This window comes from Corythoichthys intestinalis, chromosome 9 (genome assembly GCF_030265065.1).
Source record: "Corythoichthys intestinalis isolate RoL2023-P3 chromosome 9, ASM3026506v1, whole genome shotgun sequence".
Lineage (NCBI taxonomy): Eukaryota > Metazoa > Chordata > Actinopteri > Syngnathiformes > Syngnathidae > Corythoichthys > Corythoichthys intestinalis.
Genome location: NC_080403.1, coordinates 37,578,239 through 37,601,908, shown reverse-complemented (window position 1 = coordinate 37,601,908; position 23,670 = coordinate 37,578,239). Strand labels below are relative to the sequence as shown.

The 23,670-nt window shown below is 38.4% G+C and overlaps 1 protein-coding gene across 22 annotated transcripts in view; it reads left to right on the top strand.

Annotated features, from left to right (window-relative positions):
* The window catches only part of cast (calpastatin), a 91,140-nt gene that overhangs the window by 63,506 nt on the left and 3,964 nt on the right, over positions 1–23,670 (top strand). For 16 of the 22 annotated variants that reach the window (XM_057845389.1, XM_057845403.1, XM_057845398.1 and 13 more), the window contains 26 exons: positions 620–667; positions 748–849; positions 952–1,032; positions 4,590–4,628; positions 5,415–5,504; positions 5,598–5,657; positions 5,741–5,860; positions 6,009–6,122; positions 8,222–8,323; positions 8,431–8,547; positions 8,632–8,706; positions 8,791–8,856; positions 11,334–11,438; positions 11,511–11,627; positions 14,556–14,630; positions 14,794–14,874; positions 14,955–15,008; positions 15,107–15,211; positions 15,326–15,442; positions 15,547–15,660; positions 15,875–15,982; positions 16,070–16,177; positions 17,408–17,500; positions 19,572–19,616; positions 19,708–19,815; positions 23,563–23,649. In XM_057845389.1, the coding sequence (XP_057701372.1) occupies positions 620–667; positions 748–849; positions 952–1,032; positions 4,590–4,628; positions 5,415–5,504; positions 5,598–5,657; positions 5,741–5,860; positions 6,009–6,122; positions 8,222–8,323; positions 8,431–8,547; positions 8,632–8,706; positions 8,791–8,856; positions 11,334–11,438; positions 11,511–11,627; positions 14,556–14,630; positions 14,794–14,874; positions 14,955–15,008; positions 15,107–15,211; positions 15,326–15,442; positions 15,547–15,660; positions 15,875–15,982; positions 16,070–16,177; positions 17,408–17,500; positions 19,572–19,616; positions 19,708–19,815; positions 23,563–23,649 (2,331 nt within the window). The remainder of the gene's footprint in view (positions 1–619; positions 668–747; positions 850–951; positions 1,033–4,589; positions 4,629–5,414; positions 5,505–5,597; positions 5,658–5,740; positions 5,861–6,008; positions 6,123–8,221; positions 8,324–8,430; positions 8,548–8,631; positions 8,707–8,790; positions 8,857–11,333; positions 11,439–11,510; positions 11,628–14,555; positions 14,631–14,793; positions 14,875–14,954; positions 15,009–15,106; positions 15,212–15,325; positions 15,443–15,546; positions 15,661–15,874; positions 15,983–16,069; positions 16,178–17,407; positions 17,501–19,571; positions 19,617–19,707; positions 19,816–23,562; positions 23,650–23,670) is intronic. The other 6 variants (XM_057845406.1, XM_057845402.1, XM_057845394.1 and 3 more) reach the window with 3 other exon arrangements.

The following is a 23,670-nucleotide window of genomic DNA, read 5'->3' as shown; positions in this document are numbered from 1 at the left end:
TGCTCAAACAAAAACTTTGCTTCTGTTGGTCTTAACAGGGAGCAAATGGATTCAGCCAAGTGAAATGAGGTAGACTAGAGGGCCGTGTATCCACCCAAATCAATAAAACTAAATGCAAACACTTTGAAAACAAACCATTACAACCCCATTTTAATTAAACGAATACTCAAAGCAGCAAAATTTAATTCGAATCTTTTTTTCTAATCGAATACTCGAGTTAATCGATTAATCGTTGCAGCACTAGTTGGTAATGACACCTCTGGTCCATGAAATAAGATGGCATTGGTTTATAGCACTATATTGTGCTTTTGTTATTGATTGGGGGGGGGGTTGTATTTGCAAGTTCGCCTCTGACTCCTTTATCATCACTTCAGAATGTAATGAAAAACACCCAACTTTTCCCTGGACACTATGAGTTTTGCACAACGTTGATAAGTTGGAAGCTTAACCTAAAAGAAGGCATCTAGTTTTTTTCATCAGTTGACCATACTGAGACTATAATGACAATGTTGATGATTATATACTATACTGTATGTATACAGTATATCCATGTGTGTCTGTTGGAAATATTTGCCTATGTATTGACGTTCCATGCATTCATTTAGATTCTTTGTTGCAGGTGCAAGTGGAAGTTCCTCGAACAGTAGAAACAATAGGAGCCAAAGAGGTAAAGAGGCAATCATCTGCTCTGGAAAGCATGTTGGCGTGTAGCTTCCACGCGTGTGCTCAATTGATCGGCATGTACAGGGCTCTGCAGTAGATCCATTTGACGCCTTGGCCAGTATACTTCCACCAGTTGATCCAGTTAAACCTCCTGAACCTATATTCACTGGGCCTGAGGTCAAAGAGGTACTTTAATGTGTTACTGTAAAGAGATAAGATGTACGATTTATTGCACTGACAGACAGCATGGCTCTGGTTTTGCATAACTGTGTGTTGCATGTGTCACAGCATGATGCCACATCTGAGGAGGCTCCCAAGTGTGGAGAAAGAGAGGATACGCTGCCTCCAGGTTACAGATTTGAAAATATGGTCAGTTATATTTAAAGAACAATGCCTGTTGCAGAATCACGTCGAATCTGTGATTTGATTTTTGGTTTTCCCTATCTATCGATGTTGCTCACTTCTAGTAGAGGGAGTTTGAGTTTTTTTGGGTGACAGTTTATAGCAGGGGTGTCCAAACTTTTTCTCCGAGGGCCGCTTTCATAAAATCAAATGATGCAAGATCCAACTTGAAATCCTTTCACTTTCATTAGTTGAACAGAGGATCGGAATCGGTGAAAAAAAAAAAAAGATTGGGTTTTTAAAATGTATTGATTTTAAGTAGGGCTACAGCTATCGAATATTTTAGTAATCGAGTAATCGACTGAAAATTCTATCGATTAATCGAGTAATCGGATAAAACATTTTTTTAGGTAAAGAGCAATTATACATATAGAGGAGAAAACAAGACATTTCATGTAATATTGAACCATTTTCAGTCAATCAATGTCTTTATTTTCGATGTACATTTTTGTAAACAGCCAAGAATTTCATCTGAAAAGGGCTAAAAAAAGACTAATTTATTGCTTTCACTCCAAAAACTTTTAGATCTTATAAAAAAAATATATATATATATATTTCTTACGTAAAAATGGCATTACGCTTGATAACACACGACTTAAAAGTTAGGTGTTTTTCCTACGTGTTTCAATTGAATTTTCACTTGTGTCAAGCTATAAGTTCTAGTTAAGTTTTAAGTTAGTCCAAACTGTAAGTCCTGATAGGATTTTGAGTTTTTGCAGTGTTCAAAATAAATGCTGTGCTGTATTGGAGCACATTAGGCACCAGTGCTACTTGGTGTTTTATCCAGCTAAAATTGACAGTTACCATTATTATGTTTTTATTGTACACCCTAATCACTCTACAGCGCTGTTTTCACAGACTAAATAAAGCCTGTATATAAGAGTTAGCCACGCATCGACAGTGGTCATAATGAATAGGAACCTTCCCCTCCGCAGGGATAACATTACGTGAGCGAGTGAAAGTAATGTTAATCTTATTTATGAGCGCCGAGAAGTGTACTGCTTTAAGATGGCGGCTGTTTTATTAACGCTGCCGAGTCAGTCATTTGGCATCTAGTTCTACGTACATGTGATATCTATTACACGCATCAGATGCTACCTGCTAGGCTGCTACCACCGTAGCAACAAGCGGGCGTAGTTTTTAGCAACGTCGCCGCAGTTTGTAATGGCTGTCAGCTGCAGTTAGGTATTTTTTTTATTGCTTCTTCCTCTGCGCACATAAAAGTAGTCCGAGCAAAACGTGATGATTAGAGCTGGCAAAATTAAATGATTCCTCGAGGTGAATAAAATTACTCGGATCAGTTTTTAAACTCGAGTTACTCGAGTTGCTCGAGTATTCGTTTCAGCTCTAATTTTAAGTATTAAATCGTTCGCTGCCATTGATGGCCGTACCTATCATACATGTAACCGGTCTGCATGGAGCTGCGCCGCAATCCGTCCCCCTTGTCCAAGTTAGGACAAGCAAAGGAGGACTGGCAAAGCCTACCGAGTCAAATTAGACTGGAAGTCACAGTCGCTTTCAATGACCGTGAAACGTGATCACTCAATGCCAGCCTTCCCAAAAATAGATTTGATGTCTATAACTGTCAATAGCAGTGAATGAGTTAAGGGCTACAAGCAACACAATAATCCAGAGAAGGAAGGTTCTTCAAGAAAAAATACTGTATTTACTGTAAATGTGTATGTATATATATAATATATTTACTAGGGCTGGGACGATCCACTTTTATCACGATCCATTCCGTATTTTGATACTTGTGTGGCGATCCGATACGTATTGGGATACTTCAACTATGACAACATATTACCGTTTAAAATGTATAAAAACCCAGAGGCATGTACAGTGGGGAGAACAAGTATTTGATACACTGCCAGTGGGTTTTCCCATTGGCAGTGTATCAAATACTTGTTCTCCCCACTGTATCTCTGTTTAAACTAGATGCCATTTGACATTTTTTTTTTTTTTTTTGCATAGAAAAGTTCATTGTTGCATCAACTGTTCCTATGCAAAGTAGAACAAAAACAATTTAAAACACTTCAAATTTTATACTGAAAAAAAATGTTCAAAAAAATCTAAAATAAGATTTTAAAACATTTTTTTTTAGTTTTAAACATGTTGCTTTCCCACTGAGTTATTTTTACAAGAATAACGTACAAAAATACTTGTCTTTATTAAATGCTTCGTTGAGTCAGTCATCAATCCGCAATGAATTGCCACTCACACTACCGCAAGTGTTTAAACAAGTTCAACGATGCGGCATCTTTCAAGTATAGCGCTCTCAGGCTTCTCTGGCGACATCACAGCCTCAACAGCTGTCACTCATCGTTAACTTTAACAAGCAATTTCGAGCGCACAGACCAAGAAAAGCAGCAGTACGGAGAATGATCAGATCGCGAAATATCTAGTTTGTTGGCTTGTGGCCGGCGCTGCGTTGGGGCAGCACATTAAAAGTATCTAAAGTATCGGTACTCATAAAAAGTATCGATACTCTGATTGTGATATAAAAGATCGCAATATATCGCCAGATGATTTTTTTCCTAGCTTTAATATTTACACTACTGAAACAAACTTTGTAGAATAAAAAGAAAATGTCCAGTGACAGCAAAAATTTTAAGAAAATCACAACCAAGAGATCTCAATTCATCGCATTGGATTGTTACTTATATAGGTTTATTTGTGTAAAACAAAATACTGAAACTGTACAATTTCCTACATTAATTTCAAAATGTTGTTAGGATTTGACCGATGAGCTAATAGAGAGGTGCTGTTTAAGTGATGAGCTCCATCGAGTGTTTAAACTTGGCTATGCAACACAATGCAGACTGAATTTAAGATTCATTTGCGAACCATATTCCATTATGTTTTCATAATTTGGTGTGGGCCAATAGAATCTGGGCAGTGGGTCACGGTTGTCCCACGGGCTGTAGTTTGGACACCCTTGGCTAACAGCGTCACAATGAGATCAATAGCACATTGGGTTTACAGTACTTTGAAATTAATCATATTCAGTGTTAGGCCTGTTTGTCTTTTTGAACAAACTTTGTACAATTTTATTTTGGGAAATGTTCTTGTAATTGTTTGGCCATACTTAATCTTTGCATGTAAACAAATTGCAGAAAAAAATTGAATGTTGTCAAAAAGTTCTATATTGATTTACATCTTTATGAATTAACATTATAATTTGTTCCCATGGTGAATTTGAGTGTTTCGTGTATCATTTATTTTCTATAACTATCAAAAAATAAAAGCCAACCTGTGTGTGTAGTGAATCTATAAAACACATGACTTTCTCCTAATTAATTTTCAAGTCCACAATATTTTATTGAGAAAGTGAGATGAAAAACTATACATGTTGACATTTCCTAGAAGAAATATGAATTTTCAATTTAAAACCAAATGATTACCAAAGCCAACCAAATTGGAACCAAGAAATATAACGGATACAAAAATGTTTCTTTTCAGTGTTTCTATAAACTGATATTTCGATTTCCTTTTTTTCCCCCTCACTGAATACTCATTTTTAGGCTCCGGTCCCTGGAGACGCTATACCCAAGGATGTTCCTGTAAGTATCTACCATTTCTTAGGACTATTTTTTTTTTTTATCTATAGACACAGTTAAAAGACACACGAGCATGAGGAATGTTGCACTGTCTTGCTGGGTGTTGTCTTTGCAAGCCGCTCAGGACCTACCATCCATACTGGATCTTGTTAGCTCTTGTCCGAAGTTCACCCACACAATTGGACAAAACATTCATAGATCAATCAAGAATTTACCCTGACCTCTAATTTTCCCCGCATCGTAATTCCTCAACAAATTTTACATTTGCTTGCATTTTCATGGACTTTGAAAAGCCACAAGATCTAGTACAGTTCTTTTGCTAAGTGTAGCGTGCTTTCACATTTGCACACACATTTAATCTACAAGTTCACCCTTCACTTTTTACTTGCGGTCCTCACTACCTCACTTCTAATCAAGCGGTCTTACTTTGGTCTTCTTATGTTGTAAGAAGTGCCTTTCTTCATTCTCATGACCTTTCCACTCATTTTCTCTCCCCAATGTTATGGGATTTTAAGCTTTAGAGTTTTCAGCATGCGTGTGCTAAAACAATTTTATCTTTCATGTGTAATTCCAGGTCGTTTATCACAGAATGTTGACTCTTGATGGAATTTGATGGGTGTGTCTGTGCTTTTTCTTCACTATAATGTGTGCCAATTTTTTTCTTTTGCTTGTGTGCTGTCCAAAATGCCCTCTAGTGGAGGATTTAAAAAACCTTGGGGTCGTTCTTCTTTTTGTTGTTGGCAGAAAATATGTGCATAGATAATTGTGAACTTGTATTTTTTTACACAGAAACCATTCAGTACAGAAGAGGCCCTGGATTGTCTTTCAGCGGGTTTCACATCAACGGTTCCAACTGCACCCAAAATGCAGGTCAGACACGTATGTGTCAAATGTAGAGTGCTTTACTCACCTCAGCAAGTTATTAGAGATGGTATACATTTCTTTTACGATTCCCATTTTGCATATTCTCAGCAAAAAGACAAAGCTGCTGCCTCATCTGCTGCCCCGTGTTCCATTGCGCCACCACTGAAGGTAGAGAAAGATGTTCATTCATTAGGTGCATCAGTTATTTAGTAAATTACTTGCATCTTCATTCGCACCGGTGGTGTTTCCAGAAAGCTGAAATCCCCGCACCTGAGCCTTGCGTAGCAGTCTGTCCGCCAGCTGATAAAAAAGCCAAAATGGAAGTCGATAACTTTTCATTGTCAGCTGGTCTTTCCGCTGCTCCATTCAAGGTAATAAAAACAATTTCCAAACGAATGAGATTAGGTAAATGTTGCTTTTCTGATAAGCCACCATTCGATATATAGATTGTTTTTAATCATTTCACCCTAATGCCCACAACCGTTCTTAACATTTTACCTTCTCTTCCATGGTTCGCAGAAAGCTGCATGCGTGGCTCCACCAACTGAAGTAAAAGAAATCCAAGTGGCTAAAGACTCTTCTTCTGGTCTCTCTCTGAAAGCAGGGCTTGACATGAAGTCCAAAACCGATGAGGTCTGTGAACATCCATATAATTTCCTGCACTCATCACACGGTACTGCTACTGTACTGCCTTTTACTATATTACAAGAACACTGCAAAAACACACCTCCTTAAAACTAGTTAAATTCCCTTGTTTTGAGTGTAAATCTACTAAAAGTCAATGAAATTACTGTAATTTCCTGAATATAACACACACTTTTTTCTTTCAAAATCAACTTGTAAAATCATGGTGCGCATTATACACGGGTACAGGGATGGAGACAGAAATATATATATATATTATATATACAGAAAGACCGATTTTTTTTTATTTACACGGCCATGTTGTGTTGAAGAAAACGTATGCGGCGATCCGTTGCCGACCATTACGGTACATGACGTCACCATTTTGTTTCGGTAATACTTCACTCTGATTGGTCGAATTATTTTGTCTGTGTTAAATTCTGCTTTTTTCATGCTTCATAAAGCACAGAATTTAGTTTCTTGAACTCATTTGAGTCAACGTTTATTGCAACTCGGCAACTCGGACCATAACAAACGTAACACAACAGATTTCCCGTGTCCGTCAATTATATCTGTCCATCGGGAAACTCAAACCCAAATAACAATAGTTCCTCTCGTTAGTCAACAGTGATGCACTCGTTCCGATTTCCGACTTCAGTCCCCACTTTTATTTTACCGTATCAATCCATGGAAGAGACATTTATTCATCATGATGAAAGGAGCAAGTTATACAACAGCCTTTAAAAGAAAAGTCACATCTGTTTTGTTTTCTCCTGGATTCTGGTAAGTTGGAGAAGTTGTGAGATCATATTTCTACCATGCATATTGTCAGTTTACGGTAATGTTTTGAACTTCCAATGTGCTATGCGTCTGCTGTGTTTCACCAGTCAGTAAAATGACATTTCTGTATCTGTACACGAGCTCTGTTTTCTTGTATTCTTCTATTTATTGGTGCTAAAATTAGGGTGCGCGTTATCCACGTATGCAATAATTTTCACTAGATTTTACAAGTAAATTTGGGGTGCCTGTTATACATGGGTGCGCCTTATATTCGGGAAATTACGGTATCAGCCAATGCTTTATGTAAAGTTTACTCACTTAGATATCTTGAAATAAGAAAAATGCAATCTGAAAGTGATTTAACAGATTTAATTTAAGCAATAATTTAGTATCTTTAATTTTAGAAAAAGCTTTTTTGTCAGAAATGTTCTCAATTCAAGAATATATATTGTGAAAAATATTATTTGAAAGCAAATGTTCCTTAATTAAGTGAAAAATTACCAACTTTTAGATGTATGGGTTTAATAAGAGCAAATGGTAGTACGGTATTTACTTAAAGTGCAATAATCTGACACATTAATCTGTTAATTAGTCTTTAACACTCAAAACAAGATGGAGAATATTATTTGACTAGATTTAAAAAAATAATAATAATCTGATTAGGATGCTATATATTTACAGTGGGGTACAGTGGAGCCCGGCTACTTTTCCTTCTCGCACATAGCATGACTTTCCAACATTCCAAAAACGCCACTTTTGAAAATAGTCCTATTAACGGTTTATCAATTGTCAATTTATTGCTCTATTTGGGGGCGCTCCGGTGCGAAAATTTCCACGGTGACTGTAAATGACCCTAATTAAAACCGACATACGGTTTATTGAGTTTCTGCACTATTAAAAGTTCTGCAACCTTGGAACATCTGAGAAACACTATTGAGGTCACTCTGTGAGTGTGCCAAATTTGGTTAAAATCGGGTCATTCCTTCTGCAACCCAGTATTTTCGATTATCGAGTTTTGATACTTATCTGGGGTACTTGGATATAAAACCTACCTAAGAACATTCGCAGATGCTTATAGTACAAATGTATAAATTTTCCAGACAATCAGTTGAGCCTTTACAGAGCCCATAGGTCACACACATACACGCTGGCACGTCCCCCCCACTCCCACAAACACACAAAGTTTATATTAGATAGATATGATTAATAAATTAACTTTCTTGCTTTATCTCTATAATGCAGATATTTTAGTGGACAAAACACAAATTGTGTGATTATACCAGTGGCTATCGTACTTGACTAAGTCTGGATAGCAATGTGCTCCTCAGGGTGGCGTTATGTCTCCGGGTGCTCTCAGTGCTCTTGGTGACATGTTGGCGGCACCAGAACCCAAACCAGAACCCAAACTGAGACCAGAGGACATTGTCTCCGTAAGCAGAAATCTCAGTGTCGCATCGTTACAAGCCTCCAGGCTATAGACTAAACTAGTACTACACATAATACCTTATGAGAATAACTCCATAAATCCATTTCTTAGGAAGAAAAACACAAGGAGGAAGATGCTGTGCGTGTAGGGGAGAGGGAAGACTCAATTGCACCGGAGTACAGGTTTAATAAGGAGGAACTCAAGAAACTGCCTGCTCCTAAACCTCAGGTAGACTACATCACTTAAAGGCTCCAAGGCTGTAACGCCATTGCAAAAATGTATCCATTTTTTAAATTATTCTGCCATCCGCAGCCCACCATGAATACTAATGAGGCTCTGGACATTCTGTCGGGAGACATTCTAAGCTCCTCAGCTGCTCCCACACAGGTACACTGCATATCTGACAGATAACAGCAACCACAATGACACAAACAGGATAACGCAGGGTTGTTTTTTTTCTACTGTTTTTAGAAAGCTGAAGTATCTGCATTTGCTCCAACTGTCTCTGTGTGTCCTGCTCCACCCAAACCGTCTCAGGTAAGCATGCAGATTTTTTTTTTTCTACGTCGTTACATTTTTCCTCTTCATTCTACATAGAATTACATTTTACAGTGGCGGTACCCTTTTTCACCAATGACACGTGACAACAATAATCACATGAGACAGTTATACCAATCAGATGTAACAGTACAGTCACATGACCACACACAAGCTTATAGTCGGAAGTCCTATGTTTACGCTGGCCTGTTCAATCATATGATGTCTTTAAAGCATCTTAATAAAAACTATTTGATATTAGGAGTAGGGTTGTTCCGATCATGTTTTTTTGCTCCCGATCCGATCCCGATCGTTTTAGTTTAAGTATCTGCCGATCCCGATATTTCCCGATCCGATTGCTTTTTTTTGCTCCAGATTCAATTCCAATCATTCCCGATAATTTTTCCCGATCATATACATTTTGGCAATGCATTAAGAAAAAAGTGAATAAAACTCGGACAAATATATACATTCAACATACAGTACATAAGTACTGTATTTGTTTATTATGACAATAAATCCTCAAGATGGCATTTTCATTATTAACATTCTTTCTGTGAGAGGGATCCACGGATAGAAAGACTTGTGACTTTGTATATTGTGACTAAATATTGCCATCTAGTGTATTTCTTGAGCTTTCAGTAAATGATACTGTGGCCATCCCAAATGCATGATGGGAAGTGGAACCATGACTGTGCAACGTGCTACCAATTGCTATATCTTCTCTGCGTTGGGAAATAGCATAAGGTGTTAAGAAAAAGATCAATTGCTACCTTGCTTCCCCACATTGCTTCCCACGATATTTCTAATAGTAGGGAGAGGGATTGTAAGGCTTTAGCCAATTGAAAAAGGCTCCAAAGGCTGCCAAACTTCAGTCTACTCATTTTGCGCTGCCTTTTATCTCTCTATATAGGTAAAACGGCATCATTACAGATTGAGCATGACAATGAGTGAGAGGGTCATGCGGCGCATGCATTAATTGCGTTAAATATTTTAACGTGACTCATTTTTTTAAAAATTAATTGATAACCCTACCTTAAGCCTAAAGACTCTGGATGAGTGTAACATATTATGTCTGTGACGTTAAATACAATTAGAAAACGATTTAACTAAAAAAAAATATATATATTTAAAAAAGGCATGGCCGACATTTTTTTGCCGATTCCGATACTTTGAAAATGATGTGATCGGACCAGATCGATCGGGATATCTCTAATTAGAAGTGTGCAAAATTTCTGATTCTCAGATTATACACGATTCGGCCGTGGAAGATTCGAGAACGATTCACAAACATCATTTAAATAAACATTATTTAATTATAGCAGGTAAAGCGGAACTAAAACACAGCCAGCGCGGTCTTCGGGACACAATGAGGAACGTACCGAGAGTAAATATCATGTTCAACTCAAGTGCCGCTAGATAAAAAAAAAAAAAATACCTGACTGCGGCCGACAGCTGCTACAAACAACGCCAATTGCTAGTTGCTATAAACATTCGGCCACATAATGCTACGGTAGATATCATATATATTTAGAACTAAATGTGAAATGACAGACGGTAGCGTTAGAACATGTATAGAGAACTAGATGCGAAATGCCAGACTTGCCGCCGTTAGTAAACAGCCGCCATCTTAAAGCAGTAGACTTCTCTGGAAGGCTCTGTTGTAGCTAACCTAATTAACTTTTTCTCTAAAATAGTCCTAAATCGGCAAAATCTTGACCTGAATCTATCTTTAAATGATAAAACAGTTTTAAAACTTTCACATGTCGAAAGTAGACAGAACAGAAATTATGGAATAACGGGAGCAATTTTAACAACTTTAACGGTTGATTCACAACATTAAATTAACTGAATGTAGTTTAAAGATGCTGATGCAGAATGGAGACTTGAGTATTTTATTTACTGTTTTGAACTGTTATCATCAACAGTTGATTTCTAATCGAATCGTAGCCTCTGAATCGTAATGGAATCGTTAGGTGCCCCAAGGTTCCCACCTCTATTTGATATTGCGTCAACATTACTCAAAAGTGCAAATGTCAACCTCTCCCAATTTTTATTTGGCACCGATAGACCACGGAAAACCGGAGATATGGTCGTTTTAATTTCATGGTAGGAAACGTTTTTTCCCAACTCGAGGGCACTCATGCTCTTTGAAAGGGTGACATTGAATTTTTTAGTCTGAATTTGATTATTTCTGCCTAATATGGTCGTGTAATATGTTATAGTAAAGTAAATAACAGTTCATATAGATGTTGTGCTGAGAAAAAAAATCTACCATTGTTTAAAAAAAAAAAAAGACATTGTAAGCAGTTTTCACTGAATACATTTTTATTGGTAATTGAGTACATTTTTTGGATGACTACTTTTACTTTAGTAATATTTTTTTGAAGTAACGCTACTCTGATTTTAGGCTACTCTACCCACCTTTGGTTATTGCTACAGGAGTAATAGAGCGCCATCTATTGGTTTCTCCTCAGGTTGGCTCCTTGCCTTTGGATGCACTCAGTGCTCTGAGTGATTCTCTACCAGCCGATAAACCAAAACCTGAACCCCCGAAGCCCAGACCCGAAGATATCGTCTCAGTAAGATCACGACAACCACAACTTTTCTAGTCATTAGAATTAACACTAAATTGACTTCTTTGTTTATAACAGGAGAAAAAACACAAAGAGGAAGATGCTGTGCTAGTAGGAGAGAGAGAAGACTCAATTGCACCAGAGTACAGGTTTAATGAGGAAGAACTTAGAAAATTACCTGCTCCCAAACCTCAGGTGAGACAGGATCAGCAGTACTTAAATGGTTCAGAGAGGACACCTTAATTGATATTTACACAATTCACAAATGGGAGTAGTTATGTTTTGAGTAACATTTCAGAATGAATATGAAATTAGTTTTAACTAGTGACGTCACAGATTACTTGGGAAAAAAAGTAATTTAATTACACCTCAAAAAAGTAATCAAATTTTTTTACTGATTACTTTATTATCAAAGCAGCTGAGTTACTTTACACTAATTTTTTCTCTCTTTGCTGCCTCAACATAAAAATGACAACAGAAAAATGTCATTGCATGTAATTGACTTTCCAATAATTGAATTTAAACGGGACGATCAGAATTTTTCGAATAAGGCTTAGTCTTAGAGTTAGCGGGGGTTTAATTACTCAATGGAGTTGATTTCAACCACAATTGACTCACGCTAGCTTAGCCACTCCGGAGCCCTGAAGCTAACAAATAACTGACAAACTGCATGGAATTTGTTGAAATCAACTCCACCGACGAATTAAACCCCGGCCAACTCGAAGATTAAGCCTAATGTCAAAAATTCTGAACTTTGGGTTAGGATTTAGGGGTTAACAGCATATTGCTGCCAATGTAAAACAATTCAAATTGACTGAACAATAATTTGGGTTGGGCATCGAGCATCGACGGGATAAGGTTTTAACACTCCGATGCTCCCGGAACCGTTCGAATTTTTAAATTTCGATTCCAAATTTCGAGAAAAAAAAATTGCTGCCGAAAACCACGAAGAAGAAGCCACAAGAAGTCTGTGTTTGTGCATTGCAACTCGACACGGTGCGGCGGCGCTAAAAAGTTTGGCTCAACTTTACAAAAAAAAAAGATCAGTCAGCTCAGTGCAACATTTGCAACACAACTATTTCATGCAAAGGTGGCTGCACGACCAATATGATTAAACACCTCCGGTTTAATGGAATACAAGTGCGGAGTAGCAGTATTATAACGGAGTAGTAGTATAACTGAGTGCTGCGTATTTGACACGCTGCGCCGGACCTTTAACCAGTCAGAACCGGGAAAGTAAAACAATAAATTACGTCTGTCCTCTGCTGTCCCCGCGACCCAACTTGGATTAAGCAGTAGATGATGGATGGATGGATGGATGGATGGATGGATGGATGGATGGATGGATGGATGGATGGATGGATGGATGGATGGATGGATGGATGGATGGATGGATGGATGGATGGATGGATGGATGGATGGATGGATGGATGGATGGATGGATGGATGGATGGATGGAATAGTACGAGAATAAGTCGTATTATTACGTCGGGCTACGGTAGATATCACACGTATGTAGAACTAGATGCGAAATGGATGGATGGATGGATGGATGGATGGATGGATGGATGGATGGATGGATGGATGGATGGATGGATGGATGGATGGATGGATGGATGGATGGAATAGTACGAGAATAAGTCGTATTATTACGTCGGGCTACGGTAGATATCACACGTATGTAGAACTAGATGCGAAATGAAAGCCTCGGTGGCGTTAGCAACTAGATGCGAAATGACAGACTTGCCGGCATTGGTAAACAGCCACCATCTTAAAGCAGTAGACTTTTCAGTCTATATATCCTATATAAGCAGCTACGTACTTTACATAACGCGTTGCTGCCTCCGCTATAATCAACAGTATTAAAAGAGCATCAAATTATAATCAATAGAAAATTTATACTAATGCTTCGTCGTAGCTCCCAGTTAAGGTACATGTATGGCAAAAGAATATGTGTAAATGTTTTAAACTTCATGACGTTCAAGTTCAAAGACTGGTTTTTATATACAAGTTAAAATGAGCCCTGTGAGAAGTTCATATAATAAAAAAAATAATTGGACATTAATATAAACTATGCGATTTTTTTTACCCTGCCTCTTTTTTTTCACCCTGCGTCTTAAAAGAATCGGAATCGCGAATAGTTCGGAATCGAAATGTGGAATCTGAATCGTTCAATTTCAAACGATGCCCAACCCTAACAACAATCAACAACACACAGGTTAAGAGGGCGTGTAATTTCATGAATGGTGCCTAAACCCCCTAATATAGCCAGGCTACCAGTATAATAATCGGATACAAAGGAAGTGACACTACTGAGCGCACCATTGCCATTACGGCCTTGTGAACAATCGAAGCGAATGGTACAGAAGTGGCTTTCCTGCTCCTATTTTTACTACTGAAAGAGCTTGCAAATTTTACACTTCAATATGTCTAGAGAAGACAATGAACAATGCCGAAAAATGATAAACTTACGGTTCATAGGTTACCTGCGCCGACCTCCTTTTTGCGCAGGTGTCCCTTGCAGGACCGTGGCAGTTATAAACGCACCTTTAATATTGTGCGGACTAGTCCGGATTAAAAGGCAAAAAAATGATCCATTCTAGTGTAGACGTAGCCTTAAGATTTTTAACCCTCTATAGCGCAAGTGAATATTTTTGTAATTGAATTGTTTGTTGTTTTGTTTTTTTACACTTAAGACCTACAACCCTTTATAGAGCAATTAATTGTTTTTGGTCAATTTAAAAAAAATGAAAATATATAAATAAACATAATATGAATAGCAGATTTCTGTAATAGAATTCAACTCATTGCATGCCATTGATGGCAATATTCATTGAATTCATTCATAGACGTCCAATCCATGTTGACTACAAGTCCAGTCAAAACGAATTGGATATTTAGCACCATCAAAGCAGCCAGTGAAGTAAATGAGTTTTAAATTAAAAAAAAAAAAATGTTTAGCAAAGGTTAAATTAAGTTCACTTGTAATTTTGAAGTGCAGTTCAGATTTATCCTGAAAATGAAACTCTTAGCTTTTTAAGTGTCTAGTGTAATAAAAGCCGTGGTAACCTTTTGAAGCCTTGATTTCATGCGTCATCTTTTTTCCCTTTGTGTTTTTTGCAGCCCACCATGAATACTAATGAGGCATTAGACCTTTTGTCAGGAGACCTCATGAACTTATCAGATGCCCCAGTACAGGTAAACAGTACTTTAATAACTTTTTAAATCTGAAAAGGAATGTGGTGTCAAACTAAATAGCGACCTCATTTAAAAAATGTGACTTCATGTTGATTGTACTCCTTTACAATGATCATGCCAGTGTGATTACATGTTGACTGAATGCTGTTCTCTGTGTTTTCAGCCCGATCAGGGTGTTTTGGTTGCAACTAAATCGGCTGGTGTTCATGCATCACTTCCGCCTTCGACCATAAAGAAACCCCAGGTAAAATTTGTAAATCATTTTTGGGGGTTGTTTGTCACCTTCAACTTTCTGTCTTCAAACTCTGCGTTGTATTTCTTCAGGTATCAGATTGCCCTCCAGTGTTACCACCACAAGACAAGCTCAAGGCTGATGAGGTCATCTTGAAGATCAAAAATAAAATTTTACCTCATTAAAGCTTTATCATAATTCTGTAATTTTGATATTGGTTATGAAGTTTTTCTTGTCTCTTCAGGGTGACTACATGCCTTTGGATGCTCTTGGAGCTCTTGGTGACACGTTGGGAGCACCAGAACCGACACCAGAACCTCCCAAACTTAGACCTGAGGACATAGTTTCAGTAAGAAACACACGTCATTGTTGGCAGTTTGTTTTTAGCGTAGTTTTTATGTGGATAAGAATTAATCTCTGACTACTACATGAATTTACCTAATAAATTAAATCTTTGTAAAAGGAGGCAAAACATAAGGAGGAAGATGCGGTGCTTGTAGGGGAGAGAGAGGATTCAATTGCACCAAAATACAGGTTTAATAAAGAGGAACTTGAAAAACTTCCTGCTCCTAAACCTGAAGTAAGTCTTGAGCAGCATCACTTTGAGTGTTTAAAATCTCAACAATTTACATAACAGAGATGGCATATACTCCCATTATAATTGTCAATCTATACTACCTGTAGCCCAAGATGAATACCACTGAGGCCCTGGACATTCTATCTGGAGACCTTTTGACATCCTCTGCTGCTCCTGCTGTCCAGGCTCCTTTGGTCTCCTCTTCTGCTGCTCCTACACAGGTATGTTGCATTTTCTTATGTCTTACGTCATTAAAAAATCCTGAATAATGCAAGAATGGGTCGTGCTTAACTATGTTTCAGTAATTCCCATCCTACAGCTTAATGTGTTGCAGACTTTTTGATTTCCGTGGTACTATTTGTTAAACACTGGATGATTTAAATAAGCAAATCCGAATGACAGAATATTTAATGAGTGACTGTGTTTGTCCCTCAGTCTTCTGCAGACTTGGCTCTGGATGCATTAGCAGGAGACTTTCTTTCATCCTCTGCTGCCCCTACAGTCAAATCTGCTGCTTACGCCCCCACAGAATCCTCCTCGCAGGTATGTAACAAAAACAAAATTAAACTATTTGTAAAATGCAAATGTCGTCAGAAAATGATTTGCCCTTGTGCTTGTTTTTGAATGCAGCTTTCGTCAGGAGCTGACAGCGCCCTGGATGCTCTATCGGAAACTCTGGTAACGGAAATTACCCCCGTCCCTCAGCCAGCGCCCATTCCTGCCAAAGACCTTGTTGAGGTGGGCAACGATAAAAGAGCACGAAGGCCTTGTTCAGACTGGCAGCCAAAATCTTAAGGGCAGTTTACATAGCGACTCTGCTTTTCCGGGCTGAGGAACTTTGGTGGGGTCAAAGTGTATCATTCGCTGTCGCCTTGTAAATCTACACTGCCCCCTAGGGCCTGGCATGAATACTACATCGTTTTCATGCAGAATTGCAACATTGTTCGAATGGAGACGGGCCCATATAAATGCAAACATGACATTTTTTGTCTTCTTGGAGAGTCACCATGTAAAAGGCTGCTTAGTTTTAGCCCATTCATATTGAATCTGGGTGGCTCTTTTGTAGTCTGAACAGTCACAAAGCACAGAAATCGATGAATTGAAACCACATACGGGGGGGTTTCATATCAGTTATGGATGACATGCTTCTCAGTCTGAACAGCTCAGATGGGTTTTGATAGTCTGTGACGTCTTTCTCTGCTGGATGATGCCTTGCTGTCACAGCAACCTGCCAGGTGTGTCACTAATATAGCCCAGTCTTAACAGGCCCAGCTCTGATTTGGACACTTGCTAAAAATAGTGTGAACAGCCAGCCCTAAAAATCAGATATGAGGAAGAATCTCATTGGAGTCAAATATTCCTACAGTCTGGACACAGCTTAATAGAATTAGCATCTTGATACCTAAATTAATTCTAAATCCAATGGAATTAAATATGATACGAACAATTTTCATCAAAATTACTCTATCCTCCAGTTTCACACTTTAAATTAGAAAACTTTACATATTATTCATCACTTCAAAAGGTTGACAGTTTTTAAAGTTAGATTATTATTTATATGCTATCAAAATACAGATCAATTTAATCCTTTGAGCATCAAAGTCGCAAAATTGCGACAAGATTGCTGATTTACACAAGCCAGAAGTACAAATATGATGTATGGTGAATATGATGAAGTAACTACTTTACACCAAAAGATGGTAGATATCTGCCATCTGTTGGTACAGAGTAGTTACTACGTGAGGCACCACATTTGCAGCTCTACCTTAGTAATAGTCTCCAATGTTGCTTGACTTTGGTGCTTAATAATATTCTTCATCTTTAGAAGGATGCCTATCGTTTTGTGGATCATCTTGTCTCAAAAACTGTAGACAAGAAGCAGTGCATGAATTAATTTGCAGTCACTTTCCAATTGCTCATGAAACGTGTGTCCTTTCTTTCTTCCTCATTTGTGCGTTTGGCGTACAGGAGAAGAAGGCGGTTGAAGAGAGGCTCATTAAAATGGGAGAACGAGATGACACTCTGCCACCAGAGTACAGACCCACTGAGGAAGATCTTAAGGTAACATACAACTGTATTCATGTAGAAATGCAGAAAAGCCCTTGATCGTATTGTACCGTATCGTCTAAGCTGTTAAGCAGATACAAATTTTGCATCCCCAAGCAAAAAATTCTCTTCAATCTTTAATAATCTTGGTGACAGAATAAGGAGAAATATTTAGCTTTTTCACTCATTCTCAGAGGTTGGTAGAGTAGCCAAAAATTTGATTCAAGTAAGAGTAGCTTTACTTCAAAATAATATTACTCAAGTAAGAGTAAAAAAGTACTTGGTGAAAAGAATACTAAAGTAATGAGTAACAGCTTCATTTTATTACTATTTTTTTTCAAACAATGCTATTTTTTTTCTCAGCTCGAGGTTATCTATATTAACTGTTATTATCCTGTACTACAACCTATTACATTGCATTAATCCAAAGATATACAAAAATGAAAATCTTTGAATTCTGGCAAGAGAAAAAAATCTGCAGAACTAAAGCCCAAAGAGCATTTGTGCCCTGTAGTGGAGTAAATAGTTCCTAGTTTGAATAGTTGAATTTTGACTACATTGGTACCTCAGCATATGATCTCATCGACATCCGACGAAAAATTTGACTCGTCATTTTTCTCGACATATGACCCCATGCTCAAAATAAGATCATTTATGACAGCGTCGCAATTTCTTTTCCCGCAAGACGGACGCATGGCGGATTTTCTTGTGAGAGAAATTAACATGGGTCTCAGGAAGGTTATTGCAAGTGGTGAAAAAAAGGAAAAAGGTGACGATTACCATTGAAATTAAGAAGGAAATGATGAGTGTGGTTTGCATGTCACTGAACTGGCTCGACAATCTGGCCGGAATATTTCTACGATGTCAAGGACAACTCTCATTATTATTGTAACATCGGCAAGGAAGTCGCCAACTTCGTCAGGTTTTAATCATTTATTTCATAACTTGTGCAACACAACACGGCTACTGTTCGCCGTAGCCGACGCCAACAACAACAACAACAACAGAATATTAAAAGAGAAAGTAAAAACTGCTGCACCTCTCTTACTCTCGTCAGTCACACGGTGCGTTCAGGAGCAGCATGCAAAACACAACTGCCACATTAGAACCCAATTCGTTATATTATTATAATTCCAATTTTTATTTATAATTTTTTTGTTTTGCTATGTGTAACTGTTATTTGTATTTGTACTTACAGTATTTATTAAGGATTTGGCGTAGGTTTTTGTGCTGTAAAACAAATGAATCAAATTATAATGTATTCCTATGGGAAAGTCGCTCAACATATGACCATTTCGACATACAAACCAGGTCCTGGAACGAATTAAATTTGTATGTAGAGGTACCATTGTAGTTCCTTCATAGTTCCTATTATGAAATTAAAAGAATCAGGTTTTCTGTGGTCTGTCGGTGCCATATAAAAACTGGGAGAGAGGTCAAAATCTGTGCTATGGAGTCACGTTGAGGGTAGCACTCTATGTCAAATACTCCCAATTTTTACGGTGCTTTAAAGACGCCACGTGATTGAACAGGCCAGCGTGATCATAGAACGACAAGCTTGAGTCTGATTGGTATAATAGAGTCGTGTGATCATTGTTGCGATGTCTCATTGGTGAAACTAGTAGAGCCACTGTTGGCATCTCTGGCAAAAAAAAAAAAAAGTAAGATCTAATATTTAGAATAAAGAGGAAAACTGTAACGATTAGTGTAGCCCAAAATAGTGGAGTAAGAGTACCGCTGCCTCACAAATCTACTAAAGAAAAATAAAAAATATGGCGTGGTAAAACTATTCTTAGAAGTACATTTTCCTCAAAAGTTACTCAAGTAAATGTAACGCGTTACTACCCTCCTCGGCTTATTCTGTGCCAAAGATGTGTCTTCTAAGTCTTTTGCATTTTTTTCCACGGGAAGATGCGTAGGGGACGTCTATGGCTGCTCTATTGTGAATTCAAAATTTTTTAGACACACTAACCGCATTTGCTGTCAATGACGTGGAAACCGATTTTGAAGTCTATTCACGTCAATGGCAGTGAAAATATTCAGTGTGTGTATTACAATGTGACTAAAATGAATGTTCTTTTTGAAGAAAATGGCCGAAGCCAAGGCGAAAGCAGATACCACTCCAAAGACGGTGAGCCCCGCCCCCCCACGCAATGAGATAATACATGGATATAATATGCATATTGAGCTTCCTTGTTTCATTCTCTGTACCCCTGGTGAAGTCAATGGATGAAAAGACGGCTTTGGACTTGCTGTCCACCGATTTCGTATCGTCTGCTGCTGCCGCTACAGAGTTGACACCTCCTGCGCTTGACTCTCAGCCCTTGAAGGTAACACATATTTTCAGAAGTTTAATCACCCAAGGAACCTATCGTATTTTTCGGACTATAAGGCGCACCATCAATGAACAAATTAATTTTCATACATAAGGCTCATTAGTGCTTCAATGTAATGCATTTGTCCTTTATTTTGAACATTGTGTAATTTTATTTATTTACTTGTTTTATTTATGGTTTTGCTAAATGCGTGTCTTGAGCACTTTATTGGAGCAGTACAATATAATTATGCTCCAATAAAATAGGCTTGAGAGGTCATGAAGCTCAAGCAGAATTCATACATAAAGCAGTGTCTTTTAATGGGGAGAAATAAAAGGATTATAAGTTTGCTTTACAGTCCTAAAATACGCTATTTCACATTGTAAGAGGCTGTAAGAAAAAGTACGTAATGAAAAAAATAAGGATCTCGTCTCAATTTGCTCATCCACACCAAGCAATTCATCTGTTGTTTAAATGAAAACATGTACATATTGACGTTAGTTGTATCTTCTGCCACCTCGTGGAAGATAATTTGCTTGTTTAGGCTTTAAAAATGGATTGGAGGCGTAAGATGAAAGAAGATGGCATGGAAGAAATAAATATTTGTTGATCAATTAAGTCAACTAAAACACAACTCACTCCCTTTCTCAGTGGTTCGAAATGACAATGAAATAGTGCAATCAAACTGAGCTACATTCAATGGTTGAAAAACACCCCACAAACATGATGGACATACAGTGCCCTCCATAATTACTGGCACCCCTGGTTAAGATGTGTTTTTTGGTTTCTAATGTTTTTTTTACTTCAAATAATATGGGATCTTAATGGAAAAAAAGAGAAAAATCCAACCTTCAATACAAGTGCATTTATTCAATGGGGAAAAAATCCCACATGAAGGAATAATTATTTGACATCAAATAATGTGTGTCACAATTATTAGCACCCCTGGTGTTAATACTTTGTACAACCCCCTTTTGCCAACAAAACAAGGTCTGGGGACTGAGATGGCCATGGGAGGAGCTTGATTTTGTGTCTGGTGAACCATTTCTGTGTAGATTTGGCCATGTTGTCTTGCTGAAAGACCCAGTGATGACCCATCAAAGCACACGGTCCCAGTTGAAGCCTGGGACCGTGTGCTTTGGTCAGATGAGACCAAGATTGAGCTTTTTGGCAACAAACACTCTAAGTGGGTCTGGTGTGCCACGAAAGATGTGCATGCTGAAAAGCACCTCATACCCACTGTGAAGTATGGGGGTGGGTCAGTGATGCTGTGGGGCTGTTTCGCTTCCAAAGGCCCTGGGAACCTTGTTAGGGTGCATGGCATCATGAATGCTTTGAAATAGCAGGACATTTTAAATCCAAAATCTGTTGCCCTCTGCCCGAAAGCTAAAGATGGATCGTCACTGGGTCTTTGAGCAAGAAAATGACCCTAAACATATGGCCAAATCTACACAGAAATCTCCCAGAAAACGGTAAATGCTTAAACTATTACTGTACTACATTTAATTTTATGGTTTCGTTTCATTATTGTTAACATTTATATGTATTTAAATGTTGCCTAAATTTATTTTTCATTTTGTAATAAAAAGGCAGCACCATATTTTTCTTAAACATCTAAATCACCACAGCCTATAGTTAGCTGGCATAGGTTCCAGCACCCACGTGACCCTTGCGAGCATAAGCGTTAGAGAAAATAAATGTATGGAATAAATCACAATTATTATTAACATTGAGTACTGATACCCGGTACCAGTGTCGGAACAAATGTGAACAGGGCCTGGGTGCGATGACCGAGTGGGCCGTCCAACAGCGGATGGAGGAATGCTAATGGGCAATTATTTGCGGGCCCCTCAAGACGATCGTCAGTTGTATGTGGGTGTGTGTGGAGTAGAGCCTAGTTCGGGCCTAAAAAATCCAGCCCGACCCGACACGGCCCGCTGGTATTGAGGCCCGACCCGGCCCGAGCTCGATCACTTAACTAGATTTGCAGGCCCGAGCCCGAAAAACCCGATTTTTTTTTTTTTTTTTTTTGAGTGACGCGGAAAAAACGCAGCAGCAGCAATTTATTTTCATTTCTTCGAGTTGGCAGAAAAAAACGCAAGTTTTCTTAATGTTTAAATAATCTACATATTTTTTTGAGAATTATCAAAGCATTCACACAACGAAATAACGCTGGGAAAGTTTGTTAAACATATTTCTGAGTGTGTGGGATATTGTTCTCACATGGACGCGCCTCTCTGACAAGGAAATGAAAATGAGGGCGGCGCCTCGGCCGTGCCAAACGGTACAGCGGGAGGACAAGAATAAAGAGCGGCCGGCGCCACGGCGTTCGTGCACACGCACAAGCAAAAGCGCAATACAGAGAGCCTGCTCTCCATTTTTTTTTTTTTTTTTTGAGTGACGCGGAAAAAAACGCAGCAGCAGCAATTTATTTTCATTTCTTCGAGTTGGCAGAAAAAAACGCAAGTTTTCTTAATGTTTAAATAATCTACATATTTTTTTGAGAATTATCAAAGCATTCACACAACGAAATAACGCTGGGAAAGTTTGTTAAACATATTTCTGAGTGTGTGGGATATTGTTCTCACATGGACGAGCCTCTCTGACAAGGAAATGAAAAAGCGGCCGGCGCCACGGCGTTCGTGCACACGCACAAGCAGAAGCGCAATACAGAGAGCCTGCTCTCCAATTTTTTTTTTTTTTTTTTTTTTTTTTTTTAAATAATTTATTAGTCCGGCATGGCGGCCCGACCCGAACTGACCCGAACGTGAATGCTTAAAATGTGGGCCCGGGGTCGGGTCGGGTTCGGGCACAAAATCTTAACCTCTAGTGTGGAGTGCAAGTGGAAAATCCCTCCCTCCCCCTCGCGCAACCACGCCCACGTTATGCCCGCAAACCTGGGTGCAGTCATACCCCCATAAGTTCTGCCCCTCCCTGGTATCAATTTGGTACCGGCTCTGACGCAACCGGTGGTAACCGGACGGAATAATTTTTTTTCCCTGTTTGTTCCATAAAAATGTCAGTGCCGTCAGTGGCCCTATTCACGAGCTAGAGAGTCAGACAGCACAGAAAATGATTTTGTTTCATATTGATTTATTTATTATTATCATATTACTTGTATTTATAATTATTCTGCCCTTGCCACTTCCCCGATTTAGCTAGACAGATACACAACTCCTTCATTGAATACACCCGTAGAAGATTCTTGTCACTTGTCACTGCTGAGATGACTCAAAGGAAGTGTAAGAATTAAACAATAAACACAGCAAAACAGTTTACATGCTGTCTGGAAATAAATTACACAGAACACTGGGGTAATTTGGTCTGCAACGTGAGTTAAAAAGTGCAGTGTGTTAAAAAGCACCAAGTAGTCATTGTTAATAGATAAAACCCAAATGATACCCATCCCCATGTCTTCAACCAGCACACCCTCCTTTGGCTCTCTGTGTTTTGTTATGAAAGACTTTGTAATTTTTATTAGACCTTCCACATCAGTGTGTTTACGCATTCTCAAGAGATTAAAACTGAAAGCATATACTGGACTGTCTCAGAAAATTAGAATACACAATATTCTAATTTTTTGAGACAGTCCTGTCTCAGGACTGTCTCAGGAAATTAGAATACACAATATTCTAATTTCCTGAGACTGTCTCAAAAAATTAGAATATTGTGTATTCTAATTTCCTGAGACAGTCCAGTATATCATATATAAATCAAGATGAACTGGATATTTACAATATGTTTATTTCTTACCTTTGGCAGCCATTGCCCCGTCCTGTTGTGGAGAAACTCTCTGACACCCTCCTTCCAGATGATCCAGCATTCAAGGCAAAGACAAGCACAGCCAAGGTACATAAACAAAAATGGCTT